Genomic DNA, 21,047 nt, shown 5'->3' on the forward strand with positions numbered 1-21,047 from the left:
AAATTGTCGATACAGACGCACGGTGCCCTGTCCTCGTGGTGTACCTTTTGCGTAATTCCTCATGAATGCACACGGCACTGTTGTAAGAGATAAACACCTCGACTATTCCGGCACACGAAAACTCTATTCTCACTCTGTCGCCATTTTTTCGAGGTACTGCACTCTTAATACCACGTGGCAGGCAGAATGCAAACTTGGTGAGTTTATGGTTCTATTGGCACATCAAGCGTATTTGTACATGTAACACTTCGGAAAGTATAGAACTCTGGAAATGAATCAATCGTTTATAGTAGTCCTGTATGTGTTGTGATGTGTTTCGTACTCTCTGCAGAGAGAGAGAGAGATTGTGTGTTGTTGTTATCATTGTTGTTGTTGTTTTCCAGTATAACTTGTGATGACACTCTTTCCTTTTGATGTGTGCAGGCAGATGAGTTTGTGCAGTCGACAGCCGGGGCACAGCTGCGGCTGATAGCAGAGCAGGTACCGCTTTCTCTTCTCTTTGGTTGGCTTAATATTCTCTCTCCCTCTCGCTGTCACACACACACACACACACACACACACACACACACACACACACACACACACAGAATGTATTCCTGTAAAGAAACAGCATCATTTTCCAAAAGTTACTGTTACTGTGTGCGTAATGGACTAAGGCGAATACAGGTTGTGGGAAAATAGGATGGTGTAAAATAATTCCTCTGTGTCATCAGTTGTGCAGCTATTCTTTAAATCAAAATTTTGTGCAGGTGGTGTCGAATGGCTTTCACGAACTTCTTTTGGAATGGCTTTATATAATAAACAGATGCACAGTACACGTGTGTATTATTGAACTTAATTCCGAAAGATTATAAATTTTTGTTCTTTTTTCTTGGAACAGATGGATCTAAAAGGCAGAAACTTTCTGAGAAAGGCATATATTTTCGAGTAGTAAAGTTTTGTAACTATTCGGTCTTAGACAACTCTCACTCACAGCTTACAGTGAGTCGTTTGTACCTCTCGGACACTCTGGGAATTCGAATTTAAATCGCTCACTCTTTGCTTCGTCTCGGAAAGCTACCTCGAATGTGTTCTTCTATTTTCTACGTGCTTATAGAACTTTGATGTCAGTGCTCAGACAAGAAGTTCCTAAAGCAGCAGGAGAACTAAACTTACCTGCTACAATCTGAGCTACCAGTTTTGTATTTAACGGCAGTGAGAGAGTTTTGAAGGTGGTGATAAAAATTGTCGTACTGCTGTAGGAAATAGAAAAGGACCCATAGCTTTTGCAAAGTGAACAAATTTTTTCATAAATAGGGACACCTCCTTCCAAAATTTTTGTCTCTGAAGTGGTTTTCTCGTGAATTCAGATTTATTAATCTTTATTAATGCCAAGTTTGGTGGTGTGGAGTATTTTCAGCAGCAGGTAAATAACCAGTTGTTTTATAAATTCAGTCACCTTTTCGTCTCTATTGCATATTATTTATTTACACCGTAGAGGCATTCCACTATTTTTGTTAAAGGCATTTTCAGTGGATTTTTTTTATTCACTTGCCTGTCCTGTGAGAATCTGTATTTCCTCTTGTCCGGATCAGAGACTAGAGGGCGCACTCCACTTGTAAAAATTAGGCACACAGCTGCATTTAGCTCTTTTGATTTTTTTTTGTTTTCACACTTTGTTTTTCATTAGCTACATAATGAGAAAAGTGTCACTGTCGATCAATTTCGGGTCTTCAGTACGATATAACTGACGATTTTTGTCATACTTAAAGATTTGAAGCTATTGCTGGGTCAGATGAGAAGTGTTTCACATTTTGTATCTAATGAGAAACAAAGTGCAGAAACGAGAAAACTGAAAGGTCTCAAGAAAAGTGTGTGCCTATTATAAGGGGCAATGCACATCCTGAGCTGTGATCCCACAGGAGGAGTCATAGATTTTGACAGGAGACACAAGTAACTAAAAAAAAAAGATACTGAAGGTGCCTTTTATTTAAAAAAAAAAATGTGGAATGCATCTGAAAAGTAATACAAATATTATATTGTAGGAGCAAAAAACTTTTTGACTATACGAACTGAATCTCTGTTACTAGCTTCAGTACAGCACAGCGGCAAGCCTGTGGCCTTTGACTGACTGAGAAGTACTCGAGTAATTTCGTGTCGACGCAGAAAGTAACTTTTCAACCAGACCGTCTCAGATTTGTTTCAGACTTGGTGTATCCAGTGATCCAGATAATAGATGGAAAACTACCAGTTTACGGAGGCATATGACAGTTGTGAAGAAAGTTGCAGGAATGCAAAATTTGAGAAGTTCGTGAGATCTACGTGCATCTATCCCTACATAAATTTTTATAATCACGGTTCTAATCCAGAGACAGCAGTGAAACTTGTATAATTGAATACCTAATGAGTAGCGCTTTACACTGATATGAAAAAATGTGGGTTTCTAAGAATTTTTACATTTGAGGTCATTGGCCTCAACCTTTGATCTTGAATATATCATAACACCCCACCTTAAATAATAATAATAATAATAATAATATTTTATTTATTTTAATATACCAGGTGGTTATAATTAAACTTTCCCAATTTAACATGTCATAAAACGAAACTAATTACTGTAAGAGTACCAGACTTAGTAGCATTAATGTCAAGGACATGGAGAAGAGAGATAATGCAGAAGGAGTTCACTTGACACGCTTTTAATGTGCTGCTACAGTACACTACACCATTACATGCCGGTACCATTACTGCTACAGAAGGGGCTCAGTATGGCATCCATCAGTGTCCAGAAGAGTCTGGAAGAGCAGGATTGCATTTTGCACAGTAGAACGAAGCACTTCTGTAGGTATGCAGGCTACCTCTCTCGATACACTGCACTTCAGATCGGCACGTGTGTGAACGCTCCCCAGACAAATCCTGTCCTTCGGGTAGCCCCAGAACCTGAAATCACGGGGACTGAGATAAGGTGATCGTTCCAGCCGAGCATTTGAAAACGACCGGATGACAATTCGATCCTTTCCGAACGCGTTTCGGAGAAGTGGGTGAACTGCACGAGCGACGTGCGGCGGGGCCCCGTCTCGCACGGAAACTGTAGGTTTGACGCGTCTCCCTCCCGGAGGGTGGGTACGAAGCGTATCGCAGTAACACCTCCGATCCTCGAGCACCGTCCCGTTCGAAAAAGAGTGGACCGGTGACGAACGTAGCTGCGAAGTCACACCGTACGGCGATACGTTCGCCGAACGGAATAACTTCGTGCACAGTGACCGGAGGTGAAGATCCCCGTACTCGGCAGTTCTGCGTGTTCACCTCACCCGTCAGAGAAAAATGAGCTTCACCTACCCGTAGGACTGTTCGGGGGCAGTCCTCGTCGACTTCGTTCCTCGCGAGAAAGTGGAGAGCAGAGTCGACACACTGTCGTGCTTCCTGTGGTGCGAGCTGGCGTACGGTACGGATCTCGTACGGATACCGTCGGAGAACGGTTCGCGGCACCTTCCGTACGGTGGCCCGCGCGACGTCCGACTGTCGTGGCACGGCACGCGCACTGCCCGACGGTCGGAAAATGCCCGCAGTGTCGTCTGTCGTAGCGACGGCGATTTTCTGAACCGCCTGTGGTGCGACGGGTCGTCAGCCTCTTCCCGGGGTGACACCTAATTCTCCGGTCGGTTCGAACTTCGTCCTGCTCCACGAGGCGGGTGGAGCAGGAGGATTACCCTTTCAGCCGGTGATATTCTCGAAGTGGAGGTGCGGCATTACTGTCGTTTCGATAATACTGCTCGGTGGACAGTGCCCCGCTCCTTTAGTCTGAGCTGGTGTCGACACGTCGACGAGTCCACTGCGACCGGTCGGGTCTGTGAGACTACAGATGACGGTGACCGATCGCGGCACCCGTCGGCCCTAGTCGGAAGTGGGCGGTGGCGCAGTGACGCCTGGAAACCGTGCACCCCGTACTCTGGACATTAGTGCAGCCGAGTTTGTGTTAAATAGGGAAAGTTTAATTATAACCACCTGGTATTGTATTGCCCCAGTATGCTAATATAAACATGGTAAATATCGAGAGAGTACGTCAGACATTGTGATCAAAAATTTATTTTGTCGACATCGATACACTGTCAAAATAGAAAAGGAAGCACATAAATATGAACTAAAAATAATTAAAAAATACATTTCGTAAGCAGTGTTGTGCAAAATATGGTTTATATAATTGTAGTGGTATTATGAACCATTTACAGTGTAGCTTCAATGAAAAGACAATAAAAAGTGGTTGCATCTTGTTTCACAAGTCTCCAATAATTAAATTGTCAATGTTCATCAGATACGGTGCAAGGAGAGAGTATGTCCTTCCACTAGGTGTTGTCGGATCCAATCTCACGAGAATGCAACCCCTTCTGATAACACGAGTGTCCGGAATGGCAGGAAACACAAATGACGGGGACGGCCTGTGTGGATGCGAGAAGCTGATTCGATACGTGCTTTGTCTGCTTCTTTCGTCAGACGTGTGCAACTCGCCAGTTACTGTTGTACAAAATGGCGACAGATCCGTGTATGTGTGTTAACAGCATTTCTTTCCACATAGCAATCACCGACTCTTCCTGCCCAGCAAATAATTCAACATTTACATCTGGGTCTGTATCTTTGTCTTTCTAGCATGGCATGGCCCCCATATGATCACAGAAAAAAATCATACAGCTCAGTGTTCTCACAAGAGGTCTTACCTAGCTATGGATCTGGTGTATATAATAGAGGGAAACATTCCACGTGGGAAAAATATATCTAAAAACAAAGATGATGTAGCTTACCAAACGAAAGCGTCGGTATGTCGATAGACACACAAACACACACACAAAATTCAAGCTTTCGCAACCCACGGTTGCCTCATCAGGAAAGAGGGAAGCAGAGGGAAAGACGAAAGGAAGTGGGTTTTAAGGGAGAGGGTAAGGAGTCGTTCCAATCCCAGGAGCGGAAACACTTACCTTAGGGGGGAAAAAGGACAGGTATACACTCGCGCACACACACGCATATCCATCCACACATATACAGACACAAGCAGGGTGTCATTGATATACCATGTTCTGCTACTAACTGTTTTGCTCTTTGCACCGTGTAATCTGAAGTGGAAAATTCTTTCACGGTTTTCCTTAACTTCAACTCTGCAGAAGTACTGTCAAAATTTGTATTTAGTCACTTGTAGGTACTGTAGTGTGGAACTTGTCTTTCAGTCAGGTAACAATTTCTCTTTCTCCATTTCTTTTACAGACTACTTTTTCCATTTGTGCAAAATAACTATGCTCCAATACTGAGACAGCATTATTTAAATTCTTGCTTCGGGCACTTGTTCTCATCCTAAAACCTATAATTTCTTTTCCACAGGAGATTCACCTAAAAACTGAGGACTAATATTTAAAGAATCCAGTGCCAGATCCAATGGTACTTCATCTCCAGTTATCATAATCTCTGGAAGTACTTAGCACAGCCGAGGCAACACCTGCAGGAGCGAGTGGGTCTTGCGATGTTTGCTTTCTAATTGTTGTAAATTTTTCCACCTAGGAATACACCAGGACTCTCGTTTACCATCCACTCGTCAACATTCCTCATTCTTCTGTAATCTTGCGTGGTCGTCTTTTTTAAGTAGCTTGCAACAGTACAATTTTACTTGGAGTCCTCTTTTTCTCTCTCTCTCTCGTTTTTTTTTTTTTTTTTTTTTTCAAACAACTACTCAATACTACTTCACAGCACATGAACACTGCAGTTGGAGTAAACAATCCACACTCAAGAAACAAGCTAATAAGTGATTGAAATAAAAGGTCTCTCTGGACTAGCTGTTCCCAGCAAGAAATTTTCACAAACTTTTTAGAATAATAGTGACAGCTATTGTCTCCTGTTCCAGAAAAAACCAGATGCATAGCTGCTCGGATGTTGAGATAGATGTATGTAAATTTCATACAATTTCTGAACTTTGGGGACTTGTAGCTTTCTTCACGCACATCTGCAAATTGGTAGTTTTCCATCTTTTATCTGCATTATCGGATGCATCAAAATTGGAGGAAATCTGAGTGGGTCGGGTTGAGTGGCGTATTAAATTGACACCGAATTAATCCACTTACCTTCCGAAGGTGAAATGCCGAGATTGTCGATAGACACGCCGAAAGGGGGAAATAATAGTACAGAGAGGCTTCGGAGGTGTCGGTTCCTTCTTGTCAAGGAGGCGAGGTATTGGGCTACCTCGCATCTCCCCTCATCCTGTGCTCTGAGGAGGGAACTGTTGTTTCCTTCAAAATATGAAAAGCTGCTATGTTAACTTTCTCACAATTTCTGAGTAGCACATATAAAGAGGAAACATTGGTAACAAAAATTTTCAAAAGTTCTTGACTGTTTTATCTCACATATGCAACACTCTTCTTAACATTTGGACAGACATAGCCTATGTGAGGGGTTACTCAAAAAAAAGGAATAATTTTTAAAAGCTATATATTTTCAAATCGATTACAAAACCTCATTCATACCCATCAAAACTCTCTATTACAACTAACACATTTGGCCCTCTGGTACTTCATCTGTTCGAAACAATTTTTGCAGTCATGTTTAGAAATGGCTGACAGCCTCTCCCTTGTTTTTTTCTCGACTTTTGCAATGTTGTCAAATCGGTGTCCTTTGCGTGCACGAAAATAAGAAAGTCACACACGGAGGCAGATCGGACGAATAAGGTGCATGAGGCAGCAGAACTGTGCCATTTTTAGCCAAAAACTGTCTAACAGAGATGGCTGTGTGTGCAGGTGCGTTCCCGTAGTGGAAAAACCGGCCTCCTGTCTGCCACAAATCGGGTGTTTTTTGACGAACACTGCTGCGCAGTTGTCTTAAAACTTGCAAATAAAAGGTTCGATTGATGGGTTTTCAATATTTTTGTCGATTTGGGCAGTTGACGGACGCCCAGAATGAGGTTCACCATCGGTCGACGCGTTCCCATTTTTAAATCGAGTGAACCACTCATACACGTGAGTTTTTCCCATACCGTCATCTCGGTGAGATGTTTACGACATTAAAACAGTTTCGGCAGCATTTTTACCGAGTAGGAAAAAAGTCAATGCTGCACGTCATTCACGTAAACTTGCCATCTTACAAAAAGGAGAAAACGACACAAACAAAAACGATCGCTGCCGACAAGCAGGTCGACAAGACACGTCACTGAACTGGCAGTCGGTTGTACTGTACATGCCTAGTTGCAGAAGTGCATACTACCCCCGAGACCAGCCCGTGGCGACGGGGTGTCTTTTTTTACCCGGACCCCCTCGAATATTTGTCGGAACGACATTGTTCGGCCTTTCTGTTAAAACTGACTGCGAGAAAGAAAATGCTTGGCTGTGCTGTGAAAGTGTGCAGTTTTATTTCTGTTTAAGCAGGAAGCATATAAGGGAGGATATAAGATGTACATCAACAAAAGCAAAACGAGGATAATGGAATGTAGTCGAATTAAATCGGGCGATGCTGAGGGAATTAGATTAGGAAATGAGACACTTAAAGTAGTAAATGAGTTTTGCTATTTGGGGCGCAAAGTAACTGATGATGGTCGAAGTAGAGAGGATATAAAATGTAGACTGGCAATGGCAAGGAAAGCGTTTCTGAAGAAGAGAAATTTGTTAACATCGAGTATAGATTTAAATGTCAAGAAGTTGTTTCTGAAAGTATTTGTATGGAGAGTAGTCATGTATGGAAATGAAACATGGACGATAAATTTTTTCGACAAGAAGAGAATAAAAGCCTTTGAAATGTGGTGCTACAGAAGAATGCTGAAGATTACATGGGTAGATCACGAAACTAATGAGGAAGTATTGAATAGGATGGGGAGAAGAGGAGTTTGTGGCACAACTTGACTAGAAGAAGGGATCGGTTAGTAGGACATGTTCTGAGGCATCAAGGGATCACCAATTTAGTATTGGAGGGCAGCGCGGAGGGTAGAAATCATAGAGGGGACCAAGAGATGAATACACTAAGCAGATTCAAAAGGATGTAGGTTGCAGTAGCTAGTGGGAGATGAAGAAGCTTGCAGAGGATAGAGTAGCATGGAGAGCTGTTTCAAACCAGTCTCAGGACTGAAGACCACAACAACAACAAGCAAGAAATCTGTACGTTAATAAATCTGGATTGTCCAAAACCTTGTAGTGCAAGTAGTTCACAGATTAAAACTATGCAAAGTAATGCCATTAAAGGTACTAACCAGAAAGAGCCAGCAACTGGATAGTTCTCTCTCGTACATCACTTGCCACTTACCTCATTAAGTTTAAGGGACTAGAGTTCCCAATCAATGTTCGATTTACAGTAACAGATGTTCAAATGTCAGAATTGATTTACAGTGAGTGTTTTTTTTTTTTTTTCTACGGTCAGTCGCACATTTCCCATTCACAGATCGGTAATTCGGAGAACCGTTTCGTAATTTTTCTCTCACTGTATCCAGCAAAACAAAAAATGTATATTCCTAAGTCTTGTAGTTGTATTGTATACAAAAATTTTAAAAAAATACTTAAAAACACTGAAAACTGAAAATGAAAACAGAGGAGTCTTTTTCATTAATTTTCTGTGTGTTTTATGATGATTTATTTTCACAGCTTCAAAGTAAGCAAGGTCATAATGAGGAGCTGGAATTTGTGTCCCGACACAATTCCAGGGATTTCCCCCAGATTACGACGTACTTCTAATTCCCGTACGTATTTTGCGTATGACAGGTTCGCTAGTAGTATTAAAAATGTGGCGAGGGTGGGTAGTGCGTTAACACGTGATAGGAGAGTGAGAAAGGAGCCCACTGTTCGCTCGCTTCACAGCTGTACAGATTTGTAGGTCGTCATTTTGGTCACGTGCGAGCCCTCCCACAGCGCGTGTAACGCCTCCAGATAAATGTTGACAAACTGGGAAGTTATTTATGTAGTGTAGTGGTACCCGCGCCTGTGACCTGCGGTCTGACTGGCGCCGGTCGTGCGCGACGTGGCGATAAGACACGGTTCCCTGCCGGTGCTCTCCACCTCACCCGACGTCGGCCTACTCGCCCCCCCGCTCTGTGTTCGAGATACTGTATCCGTTTGACGACCGGTGTTTGAAACTGTTATCACTCGGGTTCTCTGGTCTGAAGAACAGTTTGGGGAGACTCTCCACGCTAATCTGTCCTGTGCGAGCCGAGCCTCGGTCTCCCTTTGCAGTTACTGACCCCCGCACTTCCCTATGGGGGGGAGGGACTTGCGTGGGCTCACCGATTTTCACAGAGTTTTGGAAGGACGTTCTATATTGGATGTGGGCAGGTTGCAGACAAACTTCAGGTCTCTCTGCACACGTCCGTATGCCTTTCTTTCATTTCTGATGTCAGATAATTTTGGAACCCACCTCACACACACTTTCTCGAACAATACGGTGGGCCGATCTGACACTTACGTTTGTCATTGCGGCAGCGTCACCCCCTGTAATATGCCCGCTTTCCCGTACAAACTCGTCAGCTCTGACAGTGTCGTTTTTCATGACCATGCGGTGCGTCTGAGGCGTGGTGAATATTCGACACTTGTTACGGCCGGTTTGAACTTATCTGTCCACTCGTACAGTTGTGTTAGACTCGAACCACTTTCACTGTACTGCACTGCCATCTGCCAAAGAATTTAGATTGTTTTCGACCCTTCGGCCGACGGAAATCGAGTGACACTCGACTGCTCCCCGTCGAGGATGTCGCCGTCTCGCTTCACGGGTTCCCGGCATCCTGTTCGTGAGGCAGGCATACTGAGCACGTCTCGGACTCCGTCAAAAAAAAACAGAGGAGTGCAAACTTGGCCAGAGTTTTGTAATTTTTATAAATCTTTTCCAGTTATTTATAGACTGAACATTGTATAATTCAGCGCTGTGCATTTGCCTGTAGAAGGAATTTGATTGCACTAGAATGTCGTAATGCATTATTTTCACAATTCTCGGTACACACTTTTTATTGTAAGTGTCATTTTGGTTACTCTACGTGCTCTCCTTGTCGAACTTCGCATTTTGAGAGAACGGACTTCCGTCTTTGGGGAAAACTGTTAATGTAGTTCTGTTGCACTGAACGGGAAGATGGGAGCCTGATCTCTGAAAACGTTTAGTTAGACTGGGAGAAGAATATAATGTGGATTAATACAGTAATTTGAGGTATGAGTTAAGACTCGCAACCGCTACTACACCTCTGTCTCGACAGAGGATGTTAAAAGTGGTGCATTTGCTTATTTTGATGATAAATTTTGTTTTCTTGGCAGTGATTCGTACTTAGACTTTATTATAACATTTTTCATTCGTTTTGCTGTCTCAGTTTTATCAACAATGGCCTCTAGTATACTATAACCTTCCCCTCTACTGCTACAAAAATATGTAATAGAATGCACTTTTGTAGTTGTCTCGACGCTAGTGTTGTAGTGCGTGCTTTGTAAGTGACAAGGAAGATCGAATAATAGTAAAACGTAGTTTACTTACCTGCTTCTTGTAAATCCCTGTCAAAAACATAGCTGGCTGAAAAACATGGCTTTCAATAAAAATAAATTTCACATCTAGGAAGTAGGATTTGGTTTGATACTTTAGATTCCAATACTGTTCCTTCCAGTTTCTTCCATCCAATCTTTTATTTTCTTCATTTTACATTTCTGTATAATATTACAAATGAGTCTTCACGTTACTACAGTTCACTGTACACACCGACAACCGTTACCGACTCCCTACTATAGTCTGGTTAAAATTACTTGATAGTTGACACTTCACACGTCAGAGCCGCCTTCCTCCAGTCAGAGCACATGCCACGCCCAAGCTGTTCGGCGTTGCCAAACTGCCACAACAAATGGTCAGTTCACTTCTAATTCCGTGTCTGGCTTTTTTCCCTTGATGTGTTTCAACCCCAAATCCTAGGCCTGACTCTTTTATTTCATATTTTGTCGGATATGATAACTGCTCCAAAAGTAAAGCACACAAAACAGTAGTAACAAAATATGTATGTTTCTTACGCAGCACTAGCCAAATATTACTGGATCATTTTGCACAAGATGCACTTTGGCGCCACATATTCAATTATTACTACCACAGAGATCGGACTAAAACATTGCACGAGGCTGAACTATTTGAAGGTAGCAAATGATAGTTGCAGCTGGTTGTACGGAGGAATAAATAAACCACCATAATGTGAAACAGAGCTGTAGCGCAGTGGTTAAAGTAGAATCTGGATGTGCAGAAGGTTTTGGGTTCAAATCTTGTCAGGTGTCATAATTTTTGTTTTTTTGTTAAAGCTCTGATTATTGTTATATTTTCAATTAATTGGCTTAAATTTGATTTTTATTATTAATCTTTTTCACATCATTTTAACATTATATTGTCTTTTTTATTTGCTCTTATTGTTTCTTCCTATCATTCTTTTGTTATCTGCTTGTGGTGCCTACAACGTGGAACAGAGTGCCAGCCGGTACTGGTCACTGGTCGGTATCGTGTCGGCTCGTGTAGCCGTCGAGAGGACAGCTTCACGTAACTTGTGAAAGTGAGAAGTTACAGTTAGCTTTTAACGCTGAAGCAAATTTTTCCGTCTAGAGTTTGTTTGTAGAAATCGGCATTAATCGCCGTGAACAAAGGGAATGTGATAAATAGTTCTGTGCAGGTTGTCGACTGCTGTTTTCTCAGATATGTTACAGTTCACGAGGTTGTGGTTAGTTTGGGACAAGAGTTTAAATTCACGGTTACAGAACGTGTCGTTTGCTGCAGTCCAGTCATCGGTCACTTAAAATCAGCTGCGGCTGCGAGCAAAGCGTCTCGTGTTGCCGCCAAACCCGACGGCGACTGCTTCGGACACTGACACTTTGGCACCTGTGGAGTGACGTGCCGTGTACGCGCGTCACCCTTACCCGAGTGACAGCCGACGTGGCGACACTTCAGCGCCAAATGACAGGTGTCGGCTCTCGAGTAATTTTAATCGGACTATAGTAACCTGTTAACTCGAGGAAAGATACAACAGCTTGCTGTACAGTGATCTTACAAAGTGCTGAAATTTTTTTTACGTCTGGATAGTTTGTGTACGATTATTGGCCTGACAGATCCTTTTAAACTATTACTCAGAATAAATTACAGAAAGAACAATAATGACAGTAATAATTATTATTTATTCTAAATGTATCTTCAAAATTTAGAAAGCAACTCTTTGGTATTTTAATTAAGAACAATTCATTATAACTTTTATAACTGAATAATTGTAGCATATCACTGTACTGTTTGTTCATATATATATATAATAATTTTTTTTTTTTTTTTTTTTAATGGGATTTCGCAATTCTTTTATTGTATTGAGTACTGCGGTACGTTAAAAAATGGCCCACTGACCATTTCCACTGTGAGGGCCTTTCCCTTTCCCTTTACCTTTACCTTTCCGTCAGCTGCCTTCGGCACTCCACCGCCGGCCGTCTGTCGCAGGTGTCGGTGCTGCGGCGGCAGGCGGAGCGCGTGCTGTCGGAGGCGGCGCAGTCGCACCGCCTGCACCACGCGGCCTGCAACTTCCGCAAGGCGCCCGGCTCCGTCTACCACCTCTACCGCCGGCCCTCGGGACAGGAGTACCTCTCCATGCTGGCGCCACAGGTCTGTGAAACAGTGGGGCTCGAACGTTACCACTCGGTAGCGTTTCTGCCCCTCCGCGTCTCCCGCTCCGGTGCTCGGCGCCGCCGCCTCTAGGTCGGCGTGCCGCGGGTGCGGTTCCCGGCCGGGTCGGAGAGATTTTTTTTTGGCTCGGAGATTGGGTGTTTGTATCGTCCTAATCGTTTCTCCTCATCTCCGTCACAAATGTGTGAAAGGCACCGGAGAGACTGCGTATAGAAAGTCGGCCAAACCACATCGGACAGATCTCCCGGCCAGTAATACCTGGTCGTCATTGGTTCGTTTACTCACTCGTTCGTCGATGTATTTGTTCACTCGTTCAGTATTTCTTCCTGTTCCATTTGCATACAGTGTGTTGAAGAATTACTGCTTAAACACCCCTGTGTGTACTTTAGTCAGTCCGCAGGAGTGGTACAGAGTGTAATGTAATATACTGCTAGTCTTCAGTTAACACTGGTTCTCAGAACTTTGTGTCTGGGCTCTTGTGGTTTAACTGATATCTATCTCACGTCTGCCATTACTGATTTTTCGACATTACCGTGACGTACTGTTGTGCATCGAACGAACCTGTGACCGTTCGAGCCGCATGTCTTTGCGTGTGTTCGGTATCCCCTGGTAGTCTTATGTGCCACTGGTTTGACGCACTCGAGCTATATTTTAGGGTTTATCTTGTGAGCAGTGCGTAAACGATCTCTTCTACGTCTGCACGTTAACATTACAGTTCACACTTGAGCACCCTGCAGAGAGTTCATTGAACCATCTTCGGAATTTTCCTCTGTGTTCCACTGTCAAACAGCTTGTGGAGAAAAATGAATATTTGAATCTTTCTGTGCCAGCTTTGATTTCTCTTATTTTATGGTCATCGTTTCTCCATATGTAGGTGAGCATTTTCGCATTTGGAGGAGATAGTTGGTGATTGACATTTTGTGAGAAGATCCTGCCGCAACAAAAAAAACATTGTTTTAATGATTGCCCCCCCTCCCAATTCACATATGATACCTGTGGCACTCTCTCCCCTTTGCGCTAATACGAATTGAGCTGACATTCGTAGACCCTTCTTGTCATCTGTGAATCCTATCTGGTACAGATCCTATACCCTGCAACAGTGCTCTAAGGAGGACAGACAAGTAGAGTGGGCACTCTCTTCAGTGGATTTCTCGCATATCCTAAGTGTTCTGCCAGTAAACACAGTCTGTGGTTTGTCTTCTTAACAACATTATCTACGTGATCATTCAAATTTAAGTTGTGCAGGTTCTTCATTTCTCTGAGGAGTTTCATTTTCTCGCACGGGCCCCACATTTTCCTTTCCCGTTCTCTCTTCTTTTTTTATGCTCAATGTTTTTCATCAGCCTGCTGTGTCTGGTAAGGCTTTTGTTCGACCACTCGGCACTGGTTGACATCTCGGAAACCTGCAAATTTCCCTGTAGGTTATAATGCCGTCATATGATCGAGTATAGGCAGTGCTTCTTTGTGGCCGAATGCGATTTTTCTTCCCTCTCCATCTTGTGATGAGATGCCCATTTTCTCTGTATCTTTTTTATATGAATGTGTCAGAGTATTTTTGGTTTTCTGTCTAGTCAAAAACGTTGAAGATACAGTTATCAGGTTTTGTCATGTATTCTTCAGATGTGGCCACAAAATTGTTTGCATGTTAGATCATTTTAGAATATATCTGTTGTTCGGATTTTTTTTTTTATGTAGACCCCATTCTTGTAATTAGGACCCATTCTTGTAATTAGGACCTACTATATAGTGTAAGATGTTCCTCTCCTTTGATTGTTATTGCTTCGCAGAGGATAATATACTGACATACGTACACACACGTAAGCTGTCTCACATATTTGGAATGATTCTGTTATTTATAGGAAAACACTTTATGCTGTAAATGTTTCATGTGGTTTAGAGAGCTGTTCCCATATTTCTCGCTCTTACTTTTGAGGCTTTGTAATATTCTTTTGAATGTTCTATGTTTTTCTTTTTGTCTGGCTTCTCTGTCGACTTTTGTATAAACTGTTATTAGTGAAAAAAAACCTGAAACTTACTGTACTGTATAATTTTCTGCCTATTTGTTGCTTCTACAACTTAAAAAGATTTTCGGGACACTGTGCATATTGCCTTGATTTTTGGATCAGGAAAACTGGACTTCAGTTACGTTGAAGAAGCAACTTGACAGCAATACCATCTCACTATCATAGTCTGCGAATGGTAATTCCAAATGAATAACTGCGTAAACCTACACAATACCTCAAGTTCATTGTGACTTTACTCACAAGAAACACATAGTTTATTTAATTTGTGGCAATTAAAAGCAGCCACCAGTCCTGATATGGCATTTATTTACAAATTGCAATTATCATTTCTTTCCTTAATGGCATCTGAAAAGTGCGTTAATTTAGTGAAACAGTAAGGGGTGTTTTTATTCTCTCGTTGATATAATTAAAGTGAAACATTTATTTCATAGAAAACGGGCTGTACCACATGAAGTGATGCGTGTTAGTCAGCACGCTGACAACAATTTGAAATAACTGTGGTCTTCTATTGCAAACAATATTCTGTTCCATGCAAATGGAAGTCCAGTTGTTGTTAATTTAAAAAATTTTTTCAGTCCTTTATTTATTTTAAATCATTTAGAGACGATAGATCGCACCCTTATTTTTCTGCACATATTTTTATATATCTCATAAGGAGTAGTCTGAAAAGCTTGTTGTAAAGGTGTTGCAGGGTTGTAATTGTAAGAAAAAAAATTAGTTACGTTGCACCATTTCAGAGTTAATTAGAATCGAAGTTGGGCAAGTGGGCCACCACACGCGCAGATTCGGGCGACCCGTGAGAGACATCGTCACCGATGTGCTCTTTGTTCAGTTTTGTAAAACAGAATGAGAGTGATAATAAAAATTGCACAAGGGACGGTAGTGAGGATCGAACCTGTGCTGAAGGTCGAGTAGTCTCGTGCACCATTGTATATGCTGAGAGATCAGTTGCCACTAATTGTATCTGATGTGCCCCTCAAATTAGCGTGTGTGACGGCCCGATAGGCTAACTTCCGTGCTAATTAACTCTGAAACGGTGCAACGTATCAAATTTTTTTCTCGACAATTATTTATCGGCACAATCTACCCTAAGACACCCTCGAGAGCCTTTCAGACTGTTTCTGACCACCCTGTACGTAATTCTTCTATTAACAGGTCAGAGCCATACAGTCACTGCTTCGAACAGCTCGGTTAGTGGGATATCGTCTTTTGCTTTTCGAGATCTACAAATACTTGGTGTCTTTCCAAATTTTTTTGAGATATTTTTTCTATCAACTCGCACAGGGAGAATATATTATCGAGACATGATCTGCGTGCTCAAAATCCCATCGTGCTGTAAATCCCCTCTGTTCTTTGATATCTACATTTCCTGCTTCTGTTTTGTTTCTCAAAATCTGACCGTTTAAACTTCCTATCTATCTAACTGGCTGCACAGATGCCTTTACAATAACAACAGTCCTGTCGGTTTCCTTTTCGTAAATGGAACTTCCTACAGAAATATTAAAATTCTGCGGTAGCTCTTCACCGTTCCTCACCAGTTTATTAAAGAAGCGTGCCAGGAGCTCCATTAAAGCACTCGGTCGATATTTCACTAACTGTGGAAGAACCACAGCTCGAAGGGCTAAAACCGACTACAGATACACTTATAGTACAAAGGTGCTCATGCTCTAGCACCTGTCAATGTTATGTAGCTGTGAAACTCCACAGTTGGGTATAATCAACGTTAGAAGGACAACAAATCTAAAGATGGGAGGAGGACAAGTCACTGGTGCAATGGTAATGTGTAGTAGACAGTTACAGCCAGCAGATCTACAAAAGGCATAAATGAGGGAACAAAAAGCTACACAGCACTTGCTGTAAACAATGTAATATATTATCAGATGCAGTACATACCTGTCTGTATTTTCCAGAGTAGATGTTGTGTTGTGGAATGTTCTCCCCTCGTCATCAAAGTGCAAATCCGATCAAAACACGACGTAATGCGACAGTACGCACCCTCTACGAGGGCGTCGTGCGGACGTGTTACATTGTCTTCGGTGTATCTGCACTGCGACAGTCCAGTACCGGAAACCTCAGTGGACACACTATCGAATGATGCGACAGGAACACTGATGTTGTACCCGCACTTGTGCCACGTGTATGTTAACGTATGTGCAGGAAGTTGGTTGTAGATAACCTAGTGAAGCTGGTCGATGAAATATTGATTGTGGAGTGTGACCTGTGGTTTCTCATGTTGCGAGTGTACAAAATAGAGAAAAGTCTGCAGTAGAGTTTTGACTGTCTAAAGAAATATATGTCCAGAGGTTGGCAGTATTTGGTCGTCTTGGGTGGTAGTATCTGTTACATAATATTCTTGTTGGGGAAACATTCTTTTGTCCAGACTGTAGTCTTTGTGCCCCGACTATGAAACACAAAGTAACAGACCGCAATCACCAACATCTTCACAAAGGGCTGAACTGAAGAAGCTTTTCGTGTGCTCGTTGGTCATTTTTCCACTTTTGCTGACTTCAGTAACGATGTTACATGTACACGTTGCTGCCAGTTTCTTTGCAACCTGCAAACTAAATGTTTCCTGCAAACAAATGTAAAGCTCGTTTTAATCTATTGTCTGTCGGCACAGCCACATTTTTTGTGTGTGGCACTGTGAACAAATTGTACCATACCAGATATTGCTTTTTTGCTTCTGTGTGTGTTGTAGATGATAAGAGTTCATAAAATATTGGCTCTAGTCGCTATTCTGTGTGTGTGTGTGTGTGTGTGTGTGTGTGTGTGTGTGTTGACGATGTTTTTGTCTTTAATGAACATTTTTATATTTGCCACAAGTGTTTCTGCTCTCTGTCTAATATTACGGTCTTGTTCGGCCTATTCGAATGCTACGACTGTAGTGATAAGCCCGGACAAAATGTTATATTCTTCTTTTGAAGCCACTGACGAAATACAGAGAAACTTTAAAATTGTCGAGACCGACTGCCGTAGCAGCTTCCAAAGCCCGACCTCGAATGTGCCGGTAGTTGACTGCCGATCCGCACTCTCTGTTCTCTGACAGGTTGTTTTACTGACTTAAGTTGTGACGTTTTGTTCCCATCAAAGTGGTCCGTGTCTTGCCTTTCCCGCATAACCTAAAATCATCTCGCAGTCAGATTTTGAAGTGACACAGCTTTAACAGTTCGTAAGTTTTCTGTAAGAAGGGTGATTGTGATTACAGTAATCGTTGTAAATATTGGCCAGTGTTCAGTCATCAGTAAACTGCAGCACACTGGGGGTAACGGTTCGTATTCACTGTGACTTGCACTTCCATCATTTGTTTGTGAGGACGCTCCAGAACTGGTGGAACTCTCACATTCGTGTGCAGCTTTTTGTCTGCCGTAAGTATCTGAATCGCTATTCCGATCCAATGTGTCGGCACGTATTTCTGTTCAATCCCCATAGTATTCTTGCATTATTGCGCGATATAACGTGCACACAAACAGCTCATCCCCCACTCCAGTTACACCCTATTATCCGGTACGTAAGTTCGACATACTTTTCCACACGGCAGATTCGCAGGATTGATTTGCACCGATCCATTGACGTGCATTTCACTGCAGCGGGCACGCTCGTACTGCCGTACAGCTACGGATCGGTGGGTTAGTGCACTGACCTTCAAATGGTGCCCTAATAACAATCAATATTCAGGCATTGTCATAGATTTCAGATTGTGAATACAAAGGTTTAGTTAATATACGTAAGTGCACCCATTGATATAAGTAGTTGCAGTGGTACGTGGCTTTATGCTTAATTACAGACTTACTGATTCATCAGTTGATTTGTTTCCACCATGTAACGCCCACGGTTTACGTCCTCCTTCGTTGCTGAGCGATGTATCACTTTTTGTTCTGACGCCGCAACTCTTCCTTTCCTATATCTTTACTACTTTATATCTGTATAAATGATGATCTATTGGTTTTGCCGTTTAACAACTTTTTAATAACTGTGGAAGTATTACAGGCATCGGGTCCCCACTTCATGTGTCGCCTGCCTGTACGTTTCACGTGAACCTTTTAAGACTCGATCCACCTGTTTACGAAGAGAAAACAGAATATCTCTTCCTTTGAAGTTGTCCGACAACGACCTAGGAAGCTCGACACCCTCGCGGCCTGGGCTCTTCCGCGGCTCGCGGTACTTTGCAGCATTCGTTTTATTCCTTGTCCACTTGCCGCTACGTCGAACTTTCGTGGTGATCGTCGGGCAATGTCTTCCACAATATCTGCATCATAAACTTTCTTCCCACAGTATTTCTGAAAACCCAAAAACAAAATTATTTGTATAAGTCTTGGTCGATTTAATGAGGGGTGGGACAACACATAGTTGAGATCAGAAATATAGTTTTTTTTTTGTTGGGGAAGGAAAAAAAAAAGCTGTATACACTGTTTTACAAAGGGGTATTACAATTTGAAATCGTCTACTAAATAACATCTTTTCTCTATTAATAAATGCTTAAGTTTATTCTATAACGTGTTTAAATTAGCTGTCTTGAGGTCAGATGGTAGTCCATTATAAAAGATTGTTCCTGTTGTATGTCGACTACAGTCTGCAGCTCTTTTTTTTTTTTTTTTTTCTCCTCCCAAAATTGCAATTTTGTGAAAGTTTTCCCTTCCCCCTGTGTTGTGCCTACGTACATTACTGTTTGTTACGTGATACTCTAGATTTTGTTTCACAAACATTATTGCCTACAGGATGTACGTAGAGAAAATGCTTAGTATTTTGTACTCTCTGAAGCGTTCTCCACGGGCCTCTCTCCTGTTTACCTTACCTACCACTCTTACTGCCTCTCTTTGCAGCCTGAAGAGCCTGTCTGCATAGGCAGCTGGTGGCCGACTCTGTATCTCGATACCATACCGGAGGTGTGGAGAGGATAGTATATTTGTCTCAAGCTATCGTGCTCCACGAGTGCTGAGACTCTTTTCAGTAGATACACACTTGTACCGATTGTATTGCAAATATAATCTATATGTTCTTCCTGTGATAGGTGTTCCTCATCAAATTATACCCAAAAACTTGTATTTTTTCTTTTTATTCAGGTAGCTTAAGATAACTTGACAGAAAATTAGAATTGATTGCACTACTGTTTGTAGTAGTTTGTATACCACGGCCCCAGCTGATGAGATGTGCTGTCAGCATAGCTTATGACCTTATAGTTTTGAGATTCAGTGACATTGTTAACGTACAACATAAACAAAAAAAGGCCTCAATATGCTTCCTTGGGGCACACACATTGAAGTATCTTGTGGGTTGATTTGGTTGTTGCCAAATGTTCGTTCCTTTTGTAACTTAGTTTGACACATTGTTCCCTGTCCTTCAAATAGGAGGTTAGTAGTTGTAAGGCTGCCTCTCACAACCTGTACGCTTCTAATTTAGGCAATAGAATTGTATGATTCACTGTACCAAGAGCTTTACTCATGTCCAGGAATATGCCTGTTACCGTGCCTCCTTCATCTAGCTTCTTCAATATTTCACGTATAAAAATTGCTACTGCTGTTACAGTAGATCCTCCCTTTCTAAAACCACATTGTAGACTGTTAAGTAGATTGTGTTTGATGAAATATGCCTCCGATTGATTTAATATTACTGTCTCTAGTAATTTCCCGAGCTCTGAAGTTAATTGTATTGGCCTATAGTTTTTCATGTCAGCTTTTATTACCTTCTCGTACACCGACACAATTTCGGCGAGTTTCAAAAGGGCGGGGAATTCTCCGTGGCAGAGGGAGATATTTATTAGATGTGTCAGTAGCTTCACTAATTCTCCTCTGCATTCCTTTAGCAGCTTAGGTGAAATGTGATCCCAGCTGCAAGACATTTTAGTTTGAAGTTTTGAAATGACTGCTAGGAGGTCCCTCTCGGTAATGTCACGGATGAAAAAAGATCGGCTAGTATTTGTGTCGTTTAAATTTGGTGCCCAGTCACATGTCCCATTTGTGTTAATTGTATTAAACATCTGTATGAATTTCTCGCACACTTCTTTTGGATCATTTGTTAAGTCTTCATTGTCTTTAAACGCTATGCTGGTGTGTTTGAGAGACTGCTGTTTCTCACATTTTTATTCAATGTTTTCCAGTGCATTTTGCTAACACAAGTTCAGTTGTTTATTTGATACGCATATTTATGAGCTTTAATGTTAGTCAAAGAATCTATTTTTTTCTGGACAGTTTGTATTTTGTTAAATAGTATTATAATTTAGTATCTCTAAAGAGTGTCAAACAGTCTTTCATGTCCTCTCTGTCCAGTGATTTCAGGAGGGAAATTCACAGTTTGTGATTAATAGCTTTGTTTACTTGTTTTACCAAAGGACATGTTTCATTTAAAGTTTTTTTGAATAGTTCGTGGAATTTTTCCATTTATCATTCAGATTTGTGACATTGTAAACTGCTTCCCATTTTTTATTGCCTAATGCAC

At 41.9% G+C, this 21,047-nt stretch overlaps 1 protein-coding gene across 2 annotated transcripts in view; it reads left to right on the forward strand.

Moving 5' to 3' along the window:
• Positions 1 to 21,047, forward strand: part of LOC124720396 (uncharacterized protein C1orf50 homolog) — a 41,467-nt gene that overhangs the window by 16,540 nt on the left and 3,880 nt on the right. For both annotated transcript variants that reach the window (XM_047245738.1, XM_047245737.1), the window contains 2 exons: positions 424 to 480; positions 12,409 to 12,570. In XM_047245738.1, coding sequence (XP_047101694.1) covers positions 424 to 480; positions 12,409 to 12,570 — 219 coding nt within the window. The remainder of the gene's footprint in view (positions 1 to 423; positions 481 to 12,408; positions 12,571 to 21,047) is intronic.

The sequence above is a fragment of the Schistocerca piceifrons genome, chromosome 11 (genome assembly GCF_021461385.2).
Source record: "Schistocerca piceifrons isolate TAMUIC-IGC-003096 chromosome 11, iqSchPice1.1, whole genome shotgun sequence".
NCBI classification, from domain to species: domain Eukaryota; kingdom Metazoa; phylum Arthropoda; class Insecta; order Orthoptera; family Acrididae; genus Schistocerca; species Schistocerca piceifrons.